The 17,954-nt window shown below is 41.9% G+C and overlaps 1 protein-coding gene across 1 annotated transcript in view; it reads right to left on the reverse strand.

Annotated features, from left to right (window-relative positions):
- The window catches only part of PRSS56 (serine protease 56), a 90,357-nt gene extending 75,754 nt beyond the window's left edge, over positions 1-14,603 (reverse strand). The window contains exons 1-6 of the mRNA XM_040349681.1: positions 14,127-14,603; positions 13,535-13,696; positions 10,924-11,124; positions 9,520-9,573; positions 4,966-5,155; positions 4,104-4,212 (exon numbers count right to left, since the gene is read on the reverse strand). Of these exons, the coding sequence (XP_040205615.1) occupies positions 4,104-4,212; positions 4,966-5,155; positions 9,520-9,573; positions 10,924-11,124; positions 13,535-13,696; positions 14,127-14,238 (828 nt within the window). The 5' untranslated portion in view covers positions 14,239-14,603. The remainder of the gene's footprint in view (positions 1-4,103; positions 4,213-4,965; positions 5,156-9,519; positions 9,574-10,923; positions 11,125-13,534; positions 13,697-14,126) is intronic.
- Between the last annotated feature and the right edge of the window lie 3,351 nt (positions 14,604-17,954).

Below are 17,954 nucleotides of genomic sequence, written 5' to 3' on the forward strand. Positions count from 1 at the left end.
CACAAAAAGCCTCTAAAGCCTTGTACACACGATCCGATTTTCCGACAGGAATTGTGTGATGACAGGCTGTTGGCGGAAAATCCGACCGTGTGTACGCTCCATCGGACAATTGTTACATTTTCCGGACAAATGTTGGATGGTATGCTTTAAAATTTTCCACAAACAATTGTCTGTCGGATTTTCCGAGCATGTGTACACAAGTCCGGACAAAAGTCCAAAGTACAAATCAGAAGCAATGCTGAAACACAACATTAGCAGACGGTGCCCCAAATGTAGTTTTGTGTTTGTTGGCCAACAATTGTGTGCGGTTTGTATGCAAGTTCATGGCCAACGCCCTTCGGACAAAAGTCCTACGCTTTGTCCTCAGAAAATTGTATTGTGTGTACGGCTTTAGTGTATATCTTTAAAATTGGGTATTATGTCCTTATTTTCTACATTAGTAAAAACCTGGCTGACCCTGCCATTTATTCTCATTTCCTAATGCTGGATGGAGAGGAACCGTTTCTCCAGCTCTAGCGTTGCCACCCATGGTGCGCATGCTCAGATGGTGTACTCAGAGGAAGCTGTATCATCATTATTGCCTTCTGGAAGCTGCCCCACAATACTCTCTGCATCCAGCACTTGAATTGGAATGTCCTCCCTGCTTTCCCTTCTTTGCCCAATGTGATTGCGTGTCATTATGCAGTACAGATCTAACAGGGATGATCTGCTCCCTGCTAGCCACCACATGTGACACAAGCTTGGGGGGGGGTGTTCTACTATGATTGTCAGCGGCCCCTGCAGAGAGACGCGCTGCCAGTCTGTATACTTCCTGTAGTGACGTCTCCAGGTACATCATAGGATTTTTCCTTGCTCCACCTGCAGATCTCAGTGCGGAGGACAGTGATGTCACATGGCTGCAGTAGCTGAACTCTCGTAAAAGGTATTTGGGACTTTTTTCTGTGTAATGTAAATATTTAATTTCGACATGGACGACAGAGACACCCTCACCAGGAGAAGACATTGATTATTGCTAGCGGCTGTAGCAGCCGCTCGCAATAATCACAAGTGAATCCGGCAAGCTGGTTGTACCCAAGTTGATCGATTGAGAACTTAGTACATTCAGCCTGCCCATACATGGTTCGAATCTCAGCTGGTTTCTGCTGAACTGGCCAAGATTCGAATAGTCTGTGGCCTGCCTTAGTCCTTATGCTGCTCCTTTAGTAAACAAAAAAGAAAAGTATAATATATTTACTTGTTTAAAAACAACCAGGCTTAGGCAAATTATGTCATACATCCCAGGAGTCTTCAGGAGAAGAGGAGGGATTTTATCAGCTAAGCATACCCCCCCCCCCCCGTCTGCATACCTGAGCTAAGGGCAGATGAATTACAGGAATTCAAAATATTCGCAACCATAAATGCTAGGGGGTGTTTAAGCAAAATAGCACAAATAGATTGGCAAGTTTGCTTTAACCACTTCTCTACTTTGGGTGTTTTTCAGATTTGGTGTTTACAAGACCAAAACTTTTTTTTTCTAGAAAATTACTCAAAACCCCCAAACATTATATATTTATTTTTTTCTAATACCCTAGAGAATAAAATGGCGATCATTGCAATACTTTTTGTCACACCATATTTGCGCAGCGGTCCTACAAGCGCACTTTTTTTTGGAAAAAAATCACTTTTTTTAATTAAAAAATATGACTGCAAAAAATTTGGCCCAATTTTTTTATGTATTGTGAAAATAATGTTACGCCGAGTAAAATGATACCCAACATGTCACGCTTACAAATTGCGCCCGCTCGTGGCATGGCGTCAAACTTTTACCCTTAAAAATCTCGATAGGCGACGTTTAAAAAATTCTACAGGTTGCATTTTTTGAGTTACAGAGTAGGCCTAGGGCTAGAATTATTGCTCTCGCTCTAACGATCGCGGCGATACCTCACTTGTGTGATTTGAACACCGTTTTCATATGCGGGCGCTACTCGCGTATGCGTTTGCTTCTGCGCGCGAGCTCGTCGGGACGGGGCGCTTTAAAATTTTTATTTTTATTTTCTTATTTTTTTTAATTTATTTTATACACTGGAAAAAAATAAAAATAAATGATCACTTTTATTCCTATTACAAGGAATGTAAACATCCCTTGTAATAGAAAAAAGCATGACAGGTCCTCTTAAATATGAGATCTGGGGTCAAAAAGACCTCAGATCTCATATTTAGGCTTAAATGCAAAAAAAAAAAAAAAAAAATTGAAAATGTAATTTTTTCAAATGACAAAAAAAAAAAATGTTTCTTTAAGAGGCTGGGCGGGACTGACGTTTTGACGTCACTTCCGCCCAGCAGAGTTATGGGGACGGGTGAAGGAGATTTTTCCTTCACTCGTAACCCCGCTCAGCTGCCGAGCGGTCCCGATCTAAGCGGCGGAGGGCGCGGGAGAGCGGCGGGAGGGGGGGGCCCTCTCCCGCCGCCAACGGCGATCTCGCGGCGAATCTGCCGCGGAGACCGCCGTTATCGTTAACAGGACCGCTGACACTAAAGATTGATACCTCGGTTGTGGCAGCAGCTGCTGCCGTTACCGAGATATCAATCTTTAAAGTGTGGACGCATATATGCGTACAGCGGTCTGGAAGTGGTTAAATATTAAAAATGAAAAAAAAGTTTTGGGGATTTGTGATGCTCAGAGTAGTTTCACTTTAACCGCTTAAGGACTGCCCCACATACATATACTGTAGCAAGGTGGCCCTTAAGCACCAAATCACGCAACTGTACGTTATTCTTGTGATCAGCTATCGAGCACCCCGCTCCCACCCGCTGGACACAGCAGGAGCCAATCAGCGGATTCGCCAGCCATTTTTGGTAGAGAGGCAGAACGGTGGTCTGCCTATGTAAACAAGGCAGACCACTGTTATGCCAAAATGGAAAATGGAGATCTCATGTTTCTGCTAAGCAGAAACATGGATCTCTGTGTTCCTTTAGTCAAACCACTCCCCCCCCTACAATTAGAAAAAACAGTTAACCGTTTGATGGTTAACCCTTTCTCTGCCAGTGTCGGTGCATTTTTTTCTTTTAGCACTGATCACTGTATTGGTGCCACAAAAAAAAAAAAAAACAAGTCTAAATCTATCCCATAGTTTGTAGATGTTATAACTTTTGCACAAACCAATCAATATACACTTATTGGGATTTTTTTTTACCAAAAATATATAGCAGAATACATATTGACCTAAAAAATTGTTTTTTATTGGATGTGTTTTATAGCAAAAAAATAAAAAGGTATTTTTCCAAATTTATTTTTTTGTTTATAGCGGAAAAAATAAAAACCGCAGAGGCGATCAAATACCACCAAAAGAAAGCTCTATTTGTGGGTTAAAAAAAAAGGATACAGTGTCGCACTAACGTCAGTTAAAGTAACGCAGTGCCGTATTGCAAAGAATGGCCTGGTCAGGAAGGGGGTAAAACCTTTCGGCGCTGAAGTAGTTAAAGTGGAGTTCCACCCATAAATATAGCATTACATCAGTAGTTTTAAAAAAATGTCATTAGTCCTTTAAGAAAACATATTTTTTTTTAGATGCCTTCAAAGTGTTGTTGCTAGGCAGAATAGTTAATCTTCCCTCTTCCTGCACCTAGGTGCTTAAGCTTCCTAACCTACACCGCACAGACTCCTGGGAATGTAGTGGGTGTAACTTTCCAGGAGTCTGTGCACTCCCCAGTCTCGAAGAATCATGTGACTTAGGTTTCAGATCAGGTTTCAGCACCTGTACTGTCCATTACACTGCTTGTGCAGCACTGAGCATGTGCGAGATATGCAAGGCTGAAATCCAGGAAGTCATACAGTCTGGCTTCATGATGCCCACACTTAAGATGGCCCCAGTCCATTTCGATTTTATAAAGTGTCTAAATGCTGTAACAACCTAACAAAACGGACCTTAGTTTACAGACTAACTTTACTAGAATACATTAAGCTTGTGTATTACAGGGGTATTTATATTTAAAAAGTGAAATTGTGGCCGGAACTCCGCTTTAAGTAAAAGAATGGTAAACATTTTTTGTAGTTCACATTTAACACACGTGCACAGACTGTCTGTCTTATTGATTGAAATGTAAATTTAACAATTCTGTAATACCTTAGGATGAATTATAATTCTTTTCACTGGAAAGACCATTTTTCCATCTTCCTGCTTGCTGAGATCATATTCTCCAACAACAGCTGTCCAATGCAATTCATTTACATCCCTAAATTGCACATAGAAAACACACACAAACATATGACAATGTGACTTTACTGAAGTGTCATAAATTATTTCAGTAATCTGTTTACTTTGGGTAAACTCAAAAGCATGCCAAAGTGCCACAAATAGCAGGGTTCAGCTAATTTCCCAATATTGCCTTATACTTAGTTCATTTTCTGTTTTGATTTTTTATTCTATTGCATTGTCTAAGCCTAAGACGAAGCCAAAATTAGCTATATTGCACAATAGACTTTGCAAGAGTTGCTTTAGGACCCAGCGGTATTTGAAGCTAGGAGAGCTCTCCACTTTGGGCCTGATTTGCAAGGTGTGAAATGAGGTGAATGCAATGAAGTAGAGTGGAGTAAGTACAAACATCCAATCACGTGCAGGGGAATAACAAAGTAAAGAATTGGCTCATGATTGGATGTCTGATTACCTTACTGCATTTCACACCACTTCTCGCCTTAATTAATCAGACCTTTTGTCTTTATGGTACATATTCAAATGGTTATGTGGAATAATTGATGCTTCTGAAGGCTTCTATTTAATTTGTCATAGTTTTCAGATGCTTTCTTTCTGTATGTGCTCAGATGTACAAATTGTGGCATTACTTAGGTGGAATGATTTTTATAGGCACTGTGAAAGAATTTGGCAGTCCTATTAGATAAAAAGCACAGGCATGTAGACAAGTGATCAAGTAAATCAAGTAATTCAATTTCGATACAAAAAAAGAAAAAAGGAAGAATACATTTCATACCCATTAAAGCAATGTGCAGCTGTAAGGACCCACACATCTCCTATCAGGACTCCTCCACACATAAGCTCACCATTGAGTCTAATGTTAACCAACCATGGCCAAGACCCTGGTGAGGTAACACTTCCTCCAACTATACGACCTTTGGGACCAGTGCTGTTAATGACAGGTGCTATAGTCCGTCCACAGGTTACTGATAAAGAGAAACAAAAACAGAAAGCTCTAATTATTTTATTCTAGCATAATGGGGTCAATTCACTAAAGGTTACTGAATGCGATATGAAGGTCACGTGACTCATTTTTGGGGAAAAAAATTGCATGAGCTAATAACAGGGTCAATTCATGCCTAAGCCCAGTTCTGACATATGTTCCTTAAAAGTTAAAATCCGTATTTTTTGCTAGAAAATTACTTGGAACCCCCAAACATATATATATATATATATATATATATATATATATATATATATAGATATATATATAGATATATATATATAGCAGAGACCCTAGAGAATAAATTGGCGAACATTGCAATATTTTTTTTATACAGGTAGCAGCCCCATGGTGGGTCTAATGGATTTGATCCTATGACCTTGTGCACCGTAGTGCAGGTGGCTTACCACTGCACCATGCAGGACTGCCCTGCAATATTTTATGTTACACAGTATTTGCGCAGCGGTCTTTAAAGAAAAAAAAAAAAGAGTTTCTTGAATAAATTATGACTATATATATATATATATATATATATAAACAGTAAAGCACAATTTTTTGTATAATGTGAAAGATGATGTTATGCTGAGTAAATAGATACCCAACATGTCACGCTTTGAAATTGTTCACACTCATGGAATAGCGACAAACTACGCTACCTAAAAATCTTCATAGGCGACGCTTTTTAAAAAAAAAAGGGTTACGAGGTTAGAGTTAGAGGAGGTCTTTTGCTAGTATTATTTATCTCACTCTGGTGATCACAGTGATACCCCACATGTGTGATTTGATCACTGTTTACATTTGCAAGCACGACTTAAGCATGTCCCTTTAACCACTTCCCGCCCAAGGACGTCATATGACGTCCTGGACTTTCAATAGGGATATCTGAATGATGCCTGCAGCCACAGGCATCATTCATATATCCATCTCTTCAGCCGGCGATTCTGTGCACCATAAGAACGATCATAGCGGCGGTTCCGCCACTTGATCGTTCTTATAGGCGGCGGGAGGGGACGCCTCCCCTCCCGCCTCCATCCAGTGCTTCTCCGGGCTCTCCTTTGCCATCCGAGACCCGGAGAAACGATCCGCCAGCGTCCGATGGAAACCATAGAGTAGACTGGTGACCAGATGGTCACCAGTCATCTCTATGATCGTCGGAGGCCCGGGCGTGATGTTATGACGTCACGCCCGGGTCCTGGAATGTAAACACAGCCGCAATCGCGGCTAAAAACATTAGATCTGTGAATTTTTTTTCACGCTCTAATGCTTTCCAGCCTGGAGGAGAGATGCGGGGTCTTATTGACCCCACATCTCTCCATAAAGAGTACCTGTCACGAACCATTCCTATTACAAGGGATGTTTACATTCCTTGTAATAGGAATAAAAGTGATAAAAAAAAAGTAAAAAAAAAGTGTAAAAATAAAAGAAATTGAGTAAAATAAAAAAAAAAATAAGATTTTTTATTTTTTTTTTTAAACGCCCCTATCCCCAGTAGCTCGCGCCCAGACGCGAACACACACGCAAGTCCCGCCCACATATGTAAACGCCGTTCAAACCACACATGTGAGGTATCGCCGCATGCGTTAGAGCGCCAGCAACAATTCTAGCACTAGACCTCCTTTCTAAATTTGTAACTTGTAAAAAAAAAAATAAGCAACGCCTATAGAGATTTTTAAGTACTGACGTTTGGCGCCATTCCATGAGTGTGCGCAATTTTAAAGCATGACATGTTAGGTATCTATTTACTCTGCGTAACTTCATCTTTCACATTATACAAAAAAATTGGGCTAACTTTACTGTTTTGTTATTTTTTAATTCACAAAACCGTTTTTTTCCCAAAAAAAAGGCGTTTGAAAAATTGCGCAAATACTGTGCGAGATAAAAAGTTTCAATGGCCGGCATTTTATTCCCTAGGGTGTCTGCTAAAAAAACATATATAGTATAGTATAGTATAGTATATATAGTATAGTATATAACAAAAAAATTATGATTTATGCATGTAGCAGTGCCAAAATAGGCCCGGTATGGAAGTGGTTACAACAAAAATGTTGATCAATTGTATTGCCATCACAAGGAATGTAAACAAAGCATCCTCCCCATGTTGAGGGCATGTGGCCTGGTACGGTTCAGGAGTGGGGGCGCTCTCGTCCCCCTCTTTTCCTGCGGCCTGCCAGGTTGCGTACTCGGATAAGGGTCTGGTATGGATTTTTGGGGGGACCCCCATGCCATTTTTTTATATTTTGGTTCGGGTTCCCCTTAAAATCCATACCAGACTTGAAGGGTCTGGTATGGATTTTGAGGGGAACCCCTACGCCATTTTTTTTTAGAATTTGGTGCAGAGTTCCCCTTAATATCCATATTAGACCTTAAGGGCCTGGTATGGAATTGGGGGTACCCCCCCAAACAATTTTTTTTACATTTTGGTTCAGGGGTTCCCCTTAATATTCATACCAGACCCAAAGGGCCTGGTAAATGGACTGGGGGTAACCCATGCCGTTTTTTTCAATGACTTTAATGCGGGACCCGACAATTCATTATAGCCGCGAGTAGTTTTAAAAGACTGTTATTCCTTTAGAAATGTCATTTTGCGCAGGGACCGTTCTAAACATGGGAAAAATGCGCCACTTTACAGGCACACTATAGCCACTTGCCGTCGCCGCACTGTCATATTACGTCCACAAGGTGGCTCTCCTAGGCGAGACCACGTAAATGGACGTCCTGCCTTTTAGCCGCCACTAGGGGCGCACGCGCACCGCCGGAGGCGCGCGCGCGCCCCCCGCTCGCCCCCGACTTCCGTGCGTGTGCCCGGCGTGCGCGATCACCGCCGGGCACACGCGATCGCTCGGTACAGAGCGGGGAACGGGAGCTGTGTGTGTAAACACACAGCTCTCGTTCCTGTCAGCAGGGGAAATGCTGATTTTCTGTTCATACAATGTATGAACAGAAGATCAGTGTTTCCCCTAGTGAGGCCACCCCCCCCCCCCCACAGTAAGAACACACCCAGGCATACTTAACCCCTTCCCCGCCCCCTAGTGTTAACCCCTTCACTGCCAGTGGCATTTTTATAGTAATCTAATGCATTTTTATAGCACTGATCGCTATAAAAATGCCAATGGTCCCAAAAATGTGTCAAAAATGTCCGAAGTGTCCGCCATAATGTCGCAATACCGAAAAAAAAATCGCTGATCGCCGCCATTACTAGTAAAAAAAAATATTAATAAAAATGCCATAAAAATACCCCCTATTTTGTAAACGCTATAACTTTTGCGCAAACCAATCAATAAACGCTTATTGCGATTTTTTTTTACGAAAAATATGTAGAAGAATACGTATCGGCCTAAACTGAGGAAAAAAAATGTTTTTTTATATATTTTTGGGGGATATTTATTACAGCAAAATGTAAAAAATATTCATTTTTTTCAAAATTGTCGTTCTATTTTTGTTTATAGCGCAAAAAATAAAAAACGCAGAGGTGATCAAATACCACCAAAAGAAAGCTCTATTTGTGGGAAAAAAAGGACGCCAATTTTGTTTGGGAGCCACGTCGCACGACCGCGCAATTGTCTGTTAAAGCGACGCAGTCCCGAATCGCAAAAAGTACTCTGGTCTTTGGGCAGCAATATGGTCCGGGGGGTAAGTGGATAGACACCCCCCAGGTACGAAATGTAAAGAAATATTTTACTTTTGTTTCACTTTAAGCATTATTAAAATCATTGCACCCAAAAAAAAACTTTTACAAACTTTTTTTTGCATTGATACATGTCCCCAGGACCCAGGTCCCCAAACACTTTATGACAATACCATGCATATTAACCTTTAAAATCGGCACTTTTGATTTTCACATTCGTGTCCCATAGACTTTAACGGTGTTCGAACTAATTTTTGCCTGTTCGCATGTTCTGCTGCGAACCGAACCGGTTCCCCAATTATTGTTTTTGCACATTTGTTTACTATTTATACCTTTACAGCGCTGTCACACTCTTATCTTTTATTATTTGTATATAGTTTGTATTTTACAAAAAAGCAGGATACATTTTTTTACGCCTGAATATAATGCAGCCAGAAATTATATGGCAAACTATGCATTCCCTATATAAACATTTTAATAAAAAAAAAACGATTAAAATTAGATAGTAGGCTCTCAAGAGCAAGGCCCTCCTATCCCCTTTGTATTGAAACGGTATTGTAACTGTACTGCCCCACTTGTAAGTATTGCAAACTGTTGATGCTATATAAATCCTATATAATAATAATTTGTATTTTGTTTTGTATACCAAAAGGAAACAGTATGCCCACTTTGATTTCCTTTGTCCGATTAAGATGTTCAGGAGATTAACTGTCTATACTTACATAAACTTCCTTCATCTGGTGAGTCACTGAGATAGTCCAGGTCACTTTCCAATTCTGTATAATAAAATAATGAAAAAGATAATAAATAGCTTGTAATAGCACCAAAAGCAGTTAGATCAGGAGTATTATCAGAATTTCCTCTTTTTAAAACAAGCGTGGATTTACTGGTGTCCCTGGCACCCCAAAGCACCTAGTCCCCATGTTGATGGGACAAGGACCTCATCCGCACAAACCTGGCCGCGCTGGGGGCTTATCGCAATCTAGAAGCCCCCTTTTATATTTTTTAATAAAGGATTTGTCAAAAACTTGTCTCTTGTGTTTATTACTTGTAGACACTTTTTTGGTGAATACGTAGGGATACTTTGTACCCGATACCCATTCACATTGGGGGGCCAGGATCTGGGGGCCCCTTCGTAAAGAGGGCTTCCAAATTCCGATAAGCTGCCTGCAGACCCCCACAACTACCGGCCACAGTTGTGGGGATGATGCCTTTGTCCCCATCAACATGGGGACAAGGTGATTTGGGGTGGCACCCCAAAGCACCCAGCTCCCAATGTTGTGAGCATGTGGCCTGGTATGGTTCAGGAAGGAGTGCTGCTCACTCGTCCCCCCCTTTTCTAACCTGCCAGGCTTCATGCACGAATAAGGGTCTGGTATGGATTCTGAGGGGCACCCTACGCTGTTTTTTATTTACATTTTGGCATGGGGTTCCCCTCCAAATCCATATTTTAAATGTAATTTCTTAAGAAAAGACAAAAAATAAATGAAAATCAGATCACATTTCTGCTGCAGCATGTTTTATGCATGCTACAGATGCACCACTTTACAGGCCCATTAAGGGAACCCCCCAGGCACTGTATTTAAAGGAATGTTTCATTTTTATTGTTGCACTTTAACCATAATTATAATCACTGCTCTTTTTTATTGATACATGTCCCCAACGGCAGTACCCAGACCCCCAATACCCCTGTTATGGCCAATTACTTGCATATAAGCCTTCAAAATGGGCACTTTTGATTTTTCCAGTTCGGCTCCCATAGACTTCAATGGGGTTCGCTGTTTGGGCTAGAACATTTACCCTATTCAGGAGTTCTGCTGCGAACCAAACAGGAGGGTGTTCGGCCCATGTCTAATTAACGACCCCCTCTGCTACTTAGCCGACCAGGTCAATATCCCAGCAGTTTAATTGACTTGATGCTACACTCTGATTAAAAAAAGGTTACTTAAATTTTTTTTGAGCAATGTATTTAGGATGTAATAATTTGCCCCAAACGATTGCATCCAACAATAATCTACCATGCAAAGACTGAGAATGCATGCTTTAACACATTATGGAAAATATATCAAACTTCATATTAAGGTCCAAATGCACAATAGATAATTTGCTTTACAGGTCATTCTTACTGCACTCTTGCAGCTTGAGATGGCAGTGTCCAGCCATAGCCTTGATGCAAGCTTGTGATGTGCTGTTCACCTCTGAGCAGAAGCGCTGGTAAAAGCCACACAGTCGGCTCAAAGACCAGCTCCTTTCCACTGGATCAGCTTCACTTTCTGCAGTCAGCAGATCCTCACAGGTTGGCTCCATTTCTGCTGCGGTGTCTTTTCCTTAAGAGGCCAGAGCAAATGTTGTTCAAACATTAAATAAAGCATTTGTACCTTATATCAACCTTTACTATAAAAAAACGTTTGGGCTACCTTTGCCAATCTTCAAATGCTAGCTGACCATCATGCTAAATCTCTTGCATCAATACTTTCAGTCACCAACTCAGAACAAGACTGACTTGTATACTTCTTCTGAATTTGTGTCTCCGAAAGTATTAAGGTCAGAGGGCCAGTCTAACAGCCAGAAACTAGGACCTTCAAAAGGAGGTCAACAATGGTGCATTGGCAGTATATTAACATGTATACATGTGGTTAGCCTATAATCAAGCTGATGAAACCATTCAAAGCAAATGGGCTGTAAAAGGTGACTGTTTAAATGGCAGAATTCTCAGAGGAAAAGGGCTCCCCCTTACACTGGTGGTCAGTGGAAAAGGGCTCCCCCTTACACTAGTGGTCAGTGGAAAAGGGCTCCCCCTTACACTGGTGGTCAGTGGAAAAGGGCTCCCCCTTACACTGGTGGTCAGTGGAAAAGGGCTCCCCCTTACACTGGTGGTCAGTGGAAAAGGGCTCCCCCTTACACTGGTGGTCAGTGGAAAAGGGCTCCCCCTTACACTGGTGGTCAGTGGAAAAGGGCTCCCCCTTACACTGGTGGTCAGTGGAAAAGGGCTCCCCCTTACACTGGTGGTCAGTGGAAAAGGGCTCCCCCTTACACTGGTGGTCAGTGGAAAAGGGCTCCCCCTTACACTGGTGGTCAGTGGAAAAGGGCTCCCCCTTACACTGGTGGTCAGTGGAAAAGGGCTCCCCCTTACACTGGTGGTCAGTGGAAAAGGGCTCCCCCTTACACTGGTGGTCAGTGGAAAAGGGCTCCCCCTTACACTGGTGGTCAGTGGAAAAGGGCTCCCCATTACACTGGTGGTCAGTGGAAAAGGGCTCCCCCTTACACTGGTGGTCAGTGGAAAAAGGCTCCCCCTTACACTGGTGGTCAGTGGAAAAGGGCTCCCCCTTACACTGGTGGTCAGTGGAAAAGGGCTCCCCCTTACACTGGTGGTCAGTGGTAAAGGGCTCCCCCTTACACTGGTGGTCAGTGGAAAAGGGCTCCCCCTTACACTGGTGGTCAGTGGAAAAGGGCTCCCCCCTTACACTGGTGGTCAGTGGAAAAGGGCTCCGCCTTACACTGGTGGTCAGTGGAAAAGGGCTCCCCCCTTACACTGGTGGTCAGTGGAAAAGGGCTCCCCCCTTACACTGGTGGTCAGTGGAAAAGGGCTCCCCCCTTACACTGGTGGTCAGTGGAAAAGGGCTCCCCCCTTACACTGGTGGTCAGTGGAAAAGGGCTCCCCCCCTTACACTGGTGGTCAGTGGAAAAGAGCTCCCCCTTACACTGGTGGTCAGTGGAAAAGGGCTCCTCCTTACACTGGTGGTCAGTGGAAAAGGGCTCCTCCTTACACTGGTGGTCAGTGGAAAAGGGCAATCATTACACTGATGATCAGTGGAGAAGGGCCCTACTACACTGGTGGCCAGAAAAGTGCCCTCCTACACTGGTGGTCAGTGGAGAAAGCCCCCTTACACTGATAGTTTGAGAAGGACCCCCTTAGATCATTGGTCTGTGGGAGACGGGCCTCATCACAGTGATGGTCAGGGGGAAGAATGCCTAAACAACAAACAGCTAAAATATTTATCAGTTTTATTAGTTAATTATCTGAAAGTCAGAAATTGTTCACTGTTGAGGTAACTCCTAGCAACGTCTGGAGGAACCCTAGGGTTCTATGAAACCTTGGTTAAGAAATACTGAATTATTTAATAAAATTACCTCAGCAATATTTGTAAACCCAAACATCCTATATGTAGTAAAACAAGAAGCCGAAAATTAAATTAAAGCAAATCAAATTGAGTGACACTCCTATTGCACTACTTTCTCTAATCAGGTTATATTTGTAGATTCACTTTTTTTTTGGAAAATAGCATTGTTTTCTTTACACACCCCCTAATAACATGCATACAAAGCTTGTGTTAATTAAGATTTCGCGCTACTTCATTCAAATTTCCTGATGTCAGCATACCATCACAGTGCACACTACAGAGACAGCTTTGTATTTTATACACATATAAGAACCAAGCACTCACTAAGACATGAAAGGAGAAGTGCAATTTATTACATAAATACATATACTATCCTATATAGAAGCCAGGACCAGTCCTTTACACAGTTACATTTTTATATTGTAGCATTTTTGATCACTTTTTTTTACCTAATACAGGATTTTTAAAGACAATCTTCAATTATTATAGTAAGAGATTTAAAAAAAAATCAAACATTTGTGCCTTGGTAGGGCCATGCTCTTATAGTGTATAAAATAACTAAGGGCATTCTACCTGAGCAGACTTTGAAGGAGAACTTTGAAAGGACACCACTAACCTCTACATTGTACGCTGAGGCTGCTACATTCTGGGAAGAGGCAGAGAACGCATCCGCTACACTCCAGCTGACGGCGATTGTGCTCAATAACTGCCCCCTCCAAAGCCTGCAGAGCTGTTTTAAGGGCCACTTCCAGAATTAAAGTTCCCTTGTTAGACAGGGCTGTCAAAAAAAGAGGGACATTTAGTTACCAAACTTTTACTATAGACCAGACAGGAGTTTGCTGTATATGGCTAAAATCCCTATAGTGACATGCCAGTGTCAAATTGATCTGGTTTTATAGAAACATTAACATTTCTGAAAACTAGCAAAATTCTACCCAAAAGGTGGAGAAAATATTTAAATCATTTTTGATTTCTTAGAAATTAAGCATTGCACATTGTTTTCCATCAATGAAAAAGTTATACCATTTGTTGGGCAAATTTTTTTTTAAACTTAAAACTTTCCATCAAAACCAAGCATATTATTTCCTCAGTTTCAGTTCAGTCTGCATTCCATAGTTACAATTATAGTAAATAGATGATCTTAGGAGGAAACATCAAAGAGCAAGAGCTTGTGTTCTACCCAATAATGGCCCATCTGGAGGACTCACCTTGTAGGATACTAGCTGGTAATCTGTATTGCTCCTTACTTATTGGAGCACAGTCAATCTGTTGTAGAGCCAGGCATGACATCACGGACACAGTCCACCACAGGAGCTCCATTGTATACTCCAAATAGTATTGCCGAGAATGGGAGCTAAATGGTCCCGTATCTTGTTATTCTTCTGTAATACAAGGTTTCGGATTGTTTTTTCTCCAAAGAACATATGACTCTGGCCCTCTTGCAATCACCACTTTGTCTTTGAATCAGTCTATTATTCTCTCTTATATAGTCTCTGCCCCTGCTATTGACCCAGTCTCTCTCGTTACCTCTGTCTCTCTGCAGGCACTGTTTCTGTTTATGTGTTTTCACTCTCTCCTCTGCCTTTGTCTCACTGCAACCTCTTCTGAAGTTGACAGTTGGACAATACGCAGCATGGTTAGTTGCGCTGTATATGTCCAGGACCACAGGAGGGGGTTGTGGGGAGGAAAGGACAGTTCCCAAGCGTTCTGATAAACTGCTCAATTCATTAATGCTTTGACACAGATGCCAGGACAGGAGGAGGCGGTGGGAGGGAGTCTGTGGACTGGATGGGGTGAGAAAAGAAGGGTTTGTGTTCATTAGCACTAGGGTTGATCTTAAGCCTTGCTACATCATCTCCCGTTATGTACAAATGTTCAGACTGTACTGTAAATGCGCTCATCCATGTAACACTTTGTCTAGAATAACCTTTGTCTAGAGTACTGCTTTGATTAATGGCTTAGGCAATAACTCAAACTTCAACCCAACATACTTAAAGAAAGAAAAATGAAAGTGTCAAACACTAGTATATTCAAAGTCCATCACATCTATTGGTGCATATATAGGATGTGATTTTAAAAAGATGCAATTCATTTGTTTCTTTAAAACTGGAGTACAGCCAAAAAAATGTTTTTGTACATTTGCATAGTAAAATTAAGTTACCCCTAACAAAGTGTGCCCCATGTGCAGCAGTGTTTGCTAGAACTTTTACTTTTGGTTGGCACTAAGGCCCCGTACACACGGTCGGTTTGGTCCGATGAGAATGAACCGAAGTTCATTTTCATCGGACCAAACCAACCGTGTGTATAGGCTATCGGTCTGTTTTCCTTCAGTCCAAAATTTTAAAACATGCTTCAAAACCGAACCGATGGACCGCTGCCCCATCGGACCAAACCGATGGTTAGTACAGAAAAGCATCGGTTCAAAACCCGCACATGCTCAGAATCAAGTCGATGCATGCTTGGAAGCATTGAACTTCGTTCTATTCAGCACGTGTGTGTTTGACGTCACCGTGTTCTGACCCAATCGGATTTTGGACTGACGGTGTGTACACATATCAGGCCGTATGGCCACTTCAGAGGTGAAACGATGAAAACGGTCCGTCGGAACATTCTCATTGGTTTTGTCCGACCGTGTATACGGGGCCTAAGGCTGGATTCACACCTGAGCGTAGCGTTCTTGGTCTTTTTTTCCGACGTTTTGTCACACGTATTCGCGCGTTTGCATACAGCGTTTTCCGACGTTTTTGAACTTTGACGTTTTTTATTTTAGCCAATAGGAAAAATGATCATCTCTTTCATCACTTGTTGCTATGTTTGTAGATTTGTTTTTATCTTCTGCCTGTGTGAAATGTTCTATTTCACAGAACAGATTAAAGCAACAAAACACCCGTAGAAACGCTCGTTGTCGCGCTAGACGCTTGAATTAAGCGTTTTCATTACTTTCTATGGGAATACAAACGTTCTAAAACGCCCAAATCCGCCCAATTCGCAACTTGTTTGAGCTTCAGGCGTTCGAGTGGAGATGTGAACCATCTCAATAGAAAATAATGTATTTTTTTCCCCTCTAGCGTTTTGGAGCTTCATGCTTCAGGTGACAAAACGCTCAGGTGTGAATGCAGCCTAAATGTCTGGCAATGAGACTTTGTTCCAGCTGCAGTAAAGATATGAAAAAGGAAATCATATGGAGCATCTCTTCCATTCAGAAAATACTTTCATTCTTTTCACTGAATGCAAGGTACAGTACTGTATATGTGATTGGAGGAGTAAGACTGATATTCATGCGACAGGATGACAATGCAAGGGCGCATTGTGGAGGCTATGGTTTCCCTAAAATAGAACATGTCTGAACAATTACTTTCATAGCAAAATCACCAGGTATTTAACTAAAACTGGGGATTAAAAAAAAAATAAAAAAAATTGGTATTGTTCAACTTTAAAGCGGAGTTCCGGCCACAATTTCACTTTTTAAATATAAATACCCCTGTACTACACAAGCTTAATGTATTCTAGTACAGTTAGTCTGTAAACTAAGGTCCGTTTTGTTAGGTTGTTACAGCATTTAGACACTTTATAAAAAAGAGATTTTTAATACAGCTTACCTGTAAAATCTTTTTCTTGGAGTACATCACGGGACACAGAGCGGCATTCATTACTATATGGGTTATATGGAGTACCTTCAGGTGTAGACACTGGCAATCTCAAACAGGAAATGCCCCTCCCTATATAACCCCCTCCCATAGGAGGAGTACCTCAGTTTTGTAGCAAGCAGTATGCCTCCCAAAATGGTCCTCAAAAAAGAGGGGTGGGAGCTCTGTGTCCCGTGATGTACTCCAAGAAAAAGATTTTACAGGTAAGCTGTATTAAAAATCTCTTTTTCTTTATCGTACATCACGGGACACAGAGCGGCATTCATTACTATATGGGATGTCCCAAAGCAATGCTTACAATGAGGGGAGGGAGAACATCTCCAAGACAAAAGGATTTAATTTAGAGATATACTCAAATCATAATAAATCCAACTTAGTTGAGAAAAATAATTTTAAATTTTAAATTTAACTCAAAAAAGAGGAGCCCCCGGAATCCGAGGGTCTCAAACTGCAGCCTGCAGCACTGCCTGCCCGAAGGCAGTATCAGTATTCCTTCTTACGTCCAACTTGTAGAATTTTGTAAACGTGTGGACAGAAGACCGGGTTGCCGCCTTGCAAACTTGAGCCATAGAGATCTGGTGGTGTGCTGCCCAGGAGGCGCCCATGGCTCTAGTAGAATGAGCCTTTAATGATACTGGAGGAGGCAACCCTTTCAAGCCGTAGGCCTGAGTGATTAATTGCTTAATCCACCTAGAAATGGTGGACTTTGCAGCTGCCTGCCCCTTCTTGGGCCCCTCCGGTAGAATGAACAGCACATCTGTTTTCCGGATCTTCTTTGTAGCTTTAAGATAGGCCTTCATGGCCCTGACAATATCCAAGGTATGCAGCAACCCTTCCTTTCTGGAAGTAGGTTTAGGGAAGAAGGATGGTAATACCAAATCCTGGTTCAAATGAAAACTGGATATGACCTTCGGTAGGAAGGAAGGATGAGGGCGGAGAACGACCCTGTCCTTATGAAAAACAAGATATGGTTCCTTACAGGATAAGGCCGCTAGCTCCGAAACTCTTCTTGCGGAAACTATGGCAACCAAAAATACTAACTTCCTTGTCAGTAGAACCAAAGGAATTTCAGCCAACGGCTCAAACGGTTGTTTCTGTAAACTTGACAGAACAAGATTTAAATCCCACGGACAAAGCGGGGATTTAACTGGAGGTCTAATACGTAAGACCCCTTGAAGGAAGGTCTTAACCAGCGAGTGGGTGGCCAGCGGCCGCTGAAACCACACTGACAGAGCAGAAATCTGTCCTTTGATTGTGCTTAATGCCAATCCTTTATCCACTCCTAGCTGGAGAAAACTTAATACTCTATCGATGGTAATTTTGCGAGAAAAGCCATCGCTTGGACTCACACCAGCCTACATAGGCCTTCCAGACCCTGTAATAAATCAC

The sequence above is a fragment of the Rana temporaria genome, chromosome 4 (assembly GCF_905171775.1).
Source record: "Rana temporaria chromosome 4, aRanTem1.1, whole genome shotgun sequence".
In the NCBI taxonomy this organism is placed as follows: Eukaryota; Metazoa; Chordata; class Amphibia; order Anura; family Ranidae; genus Rana; species Rana temporaria.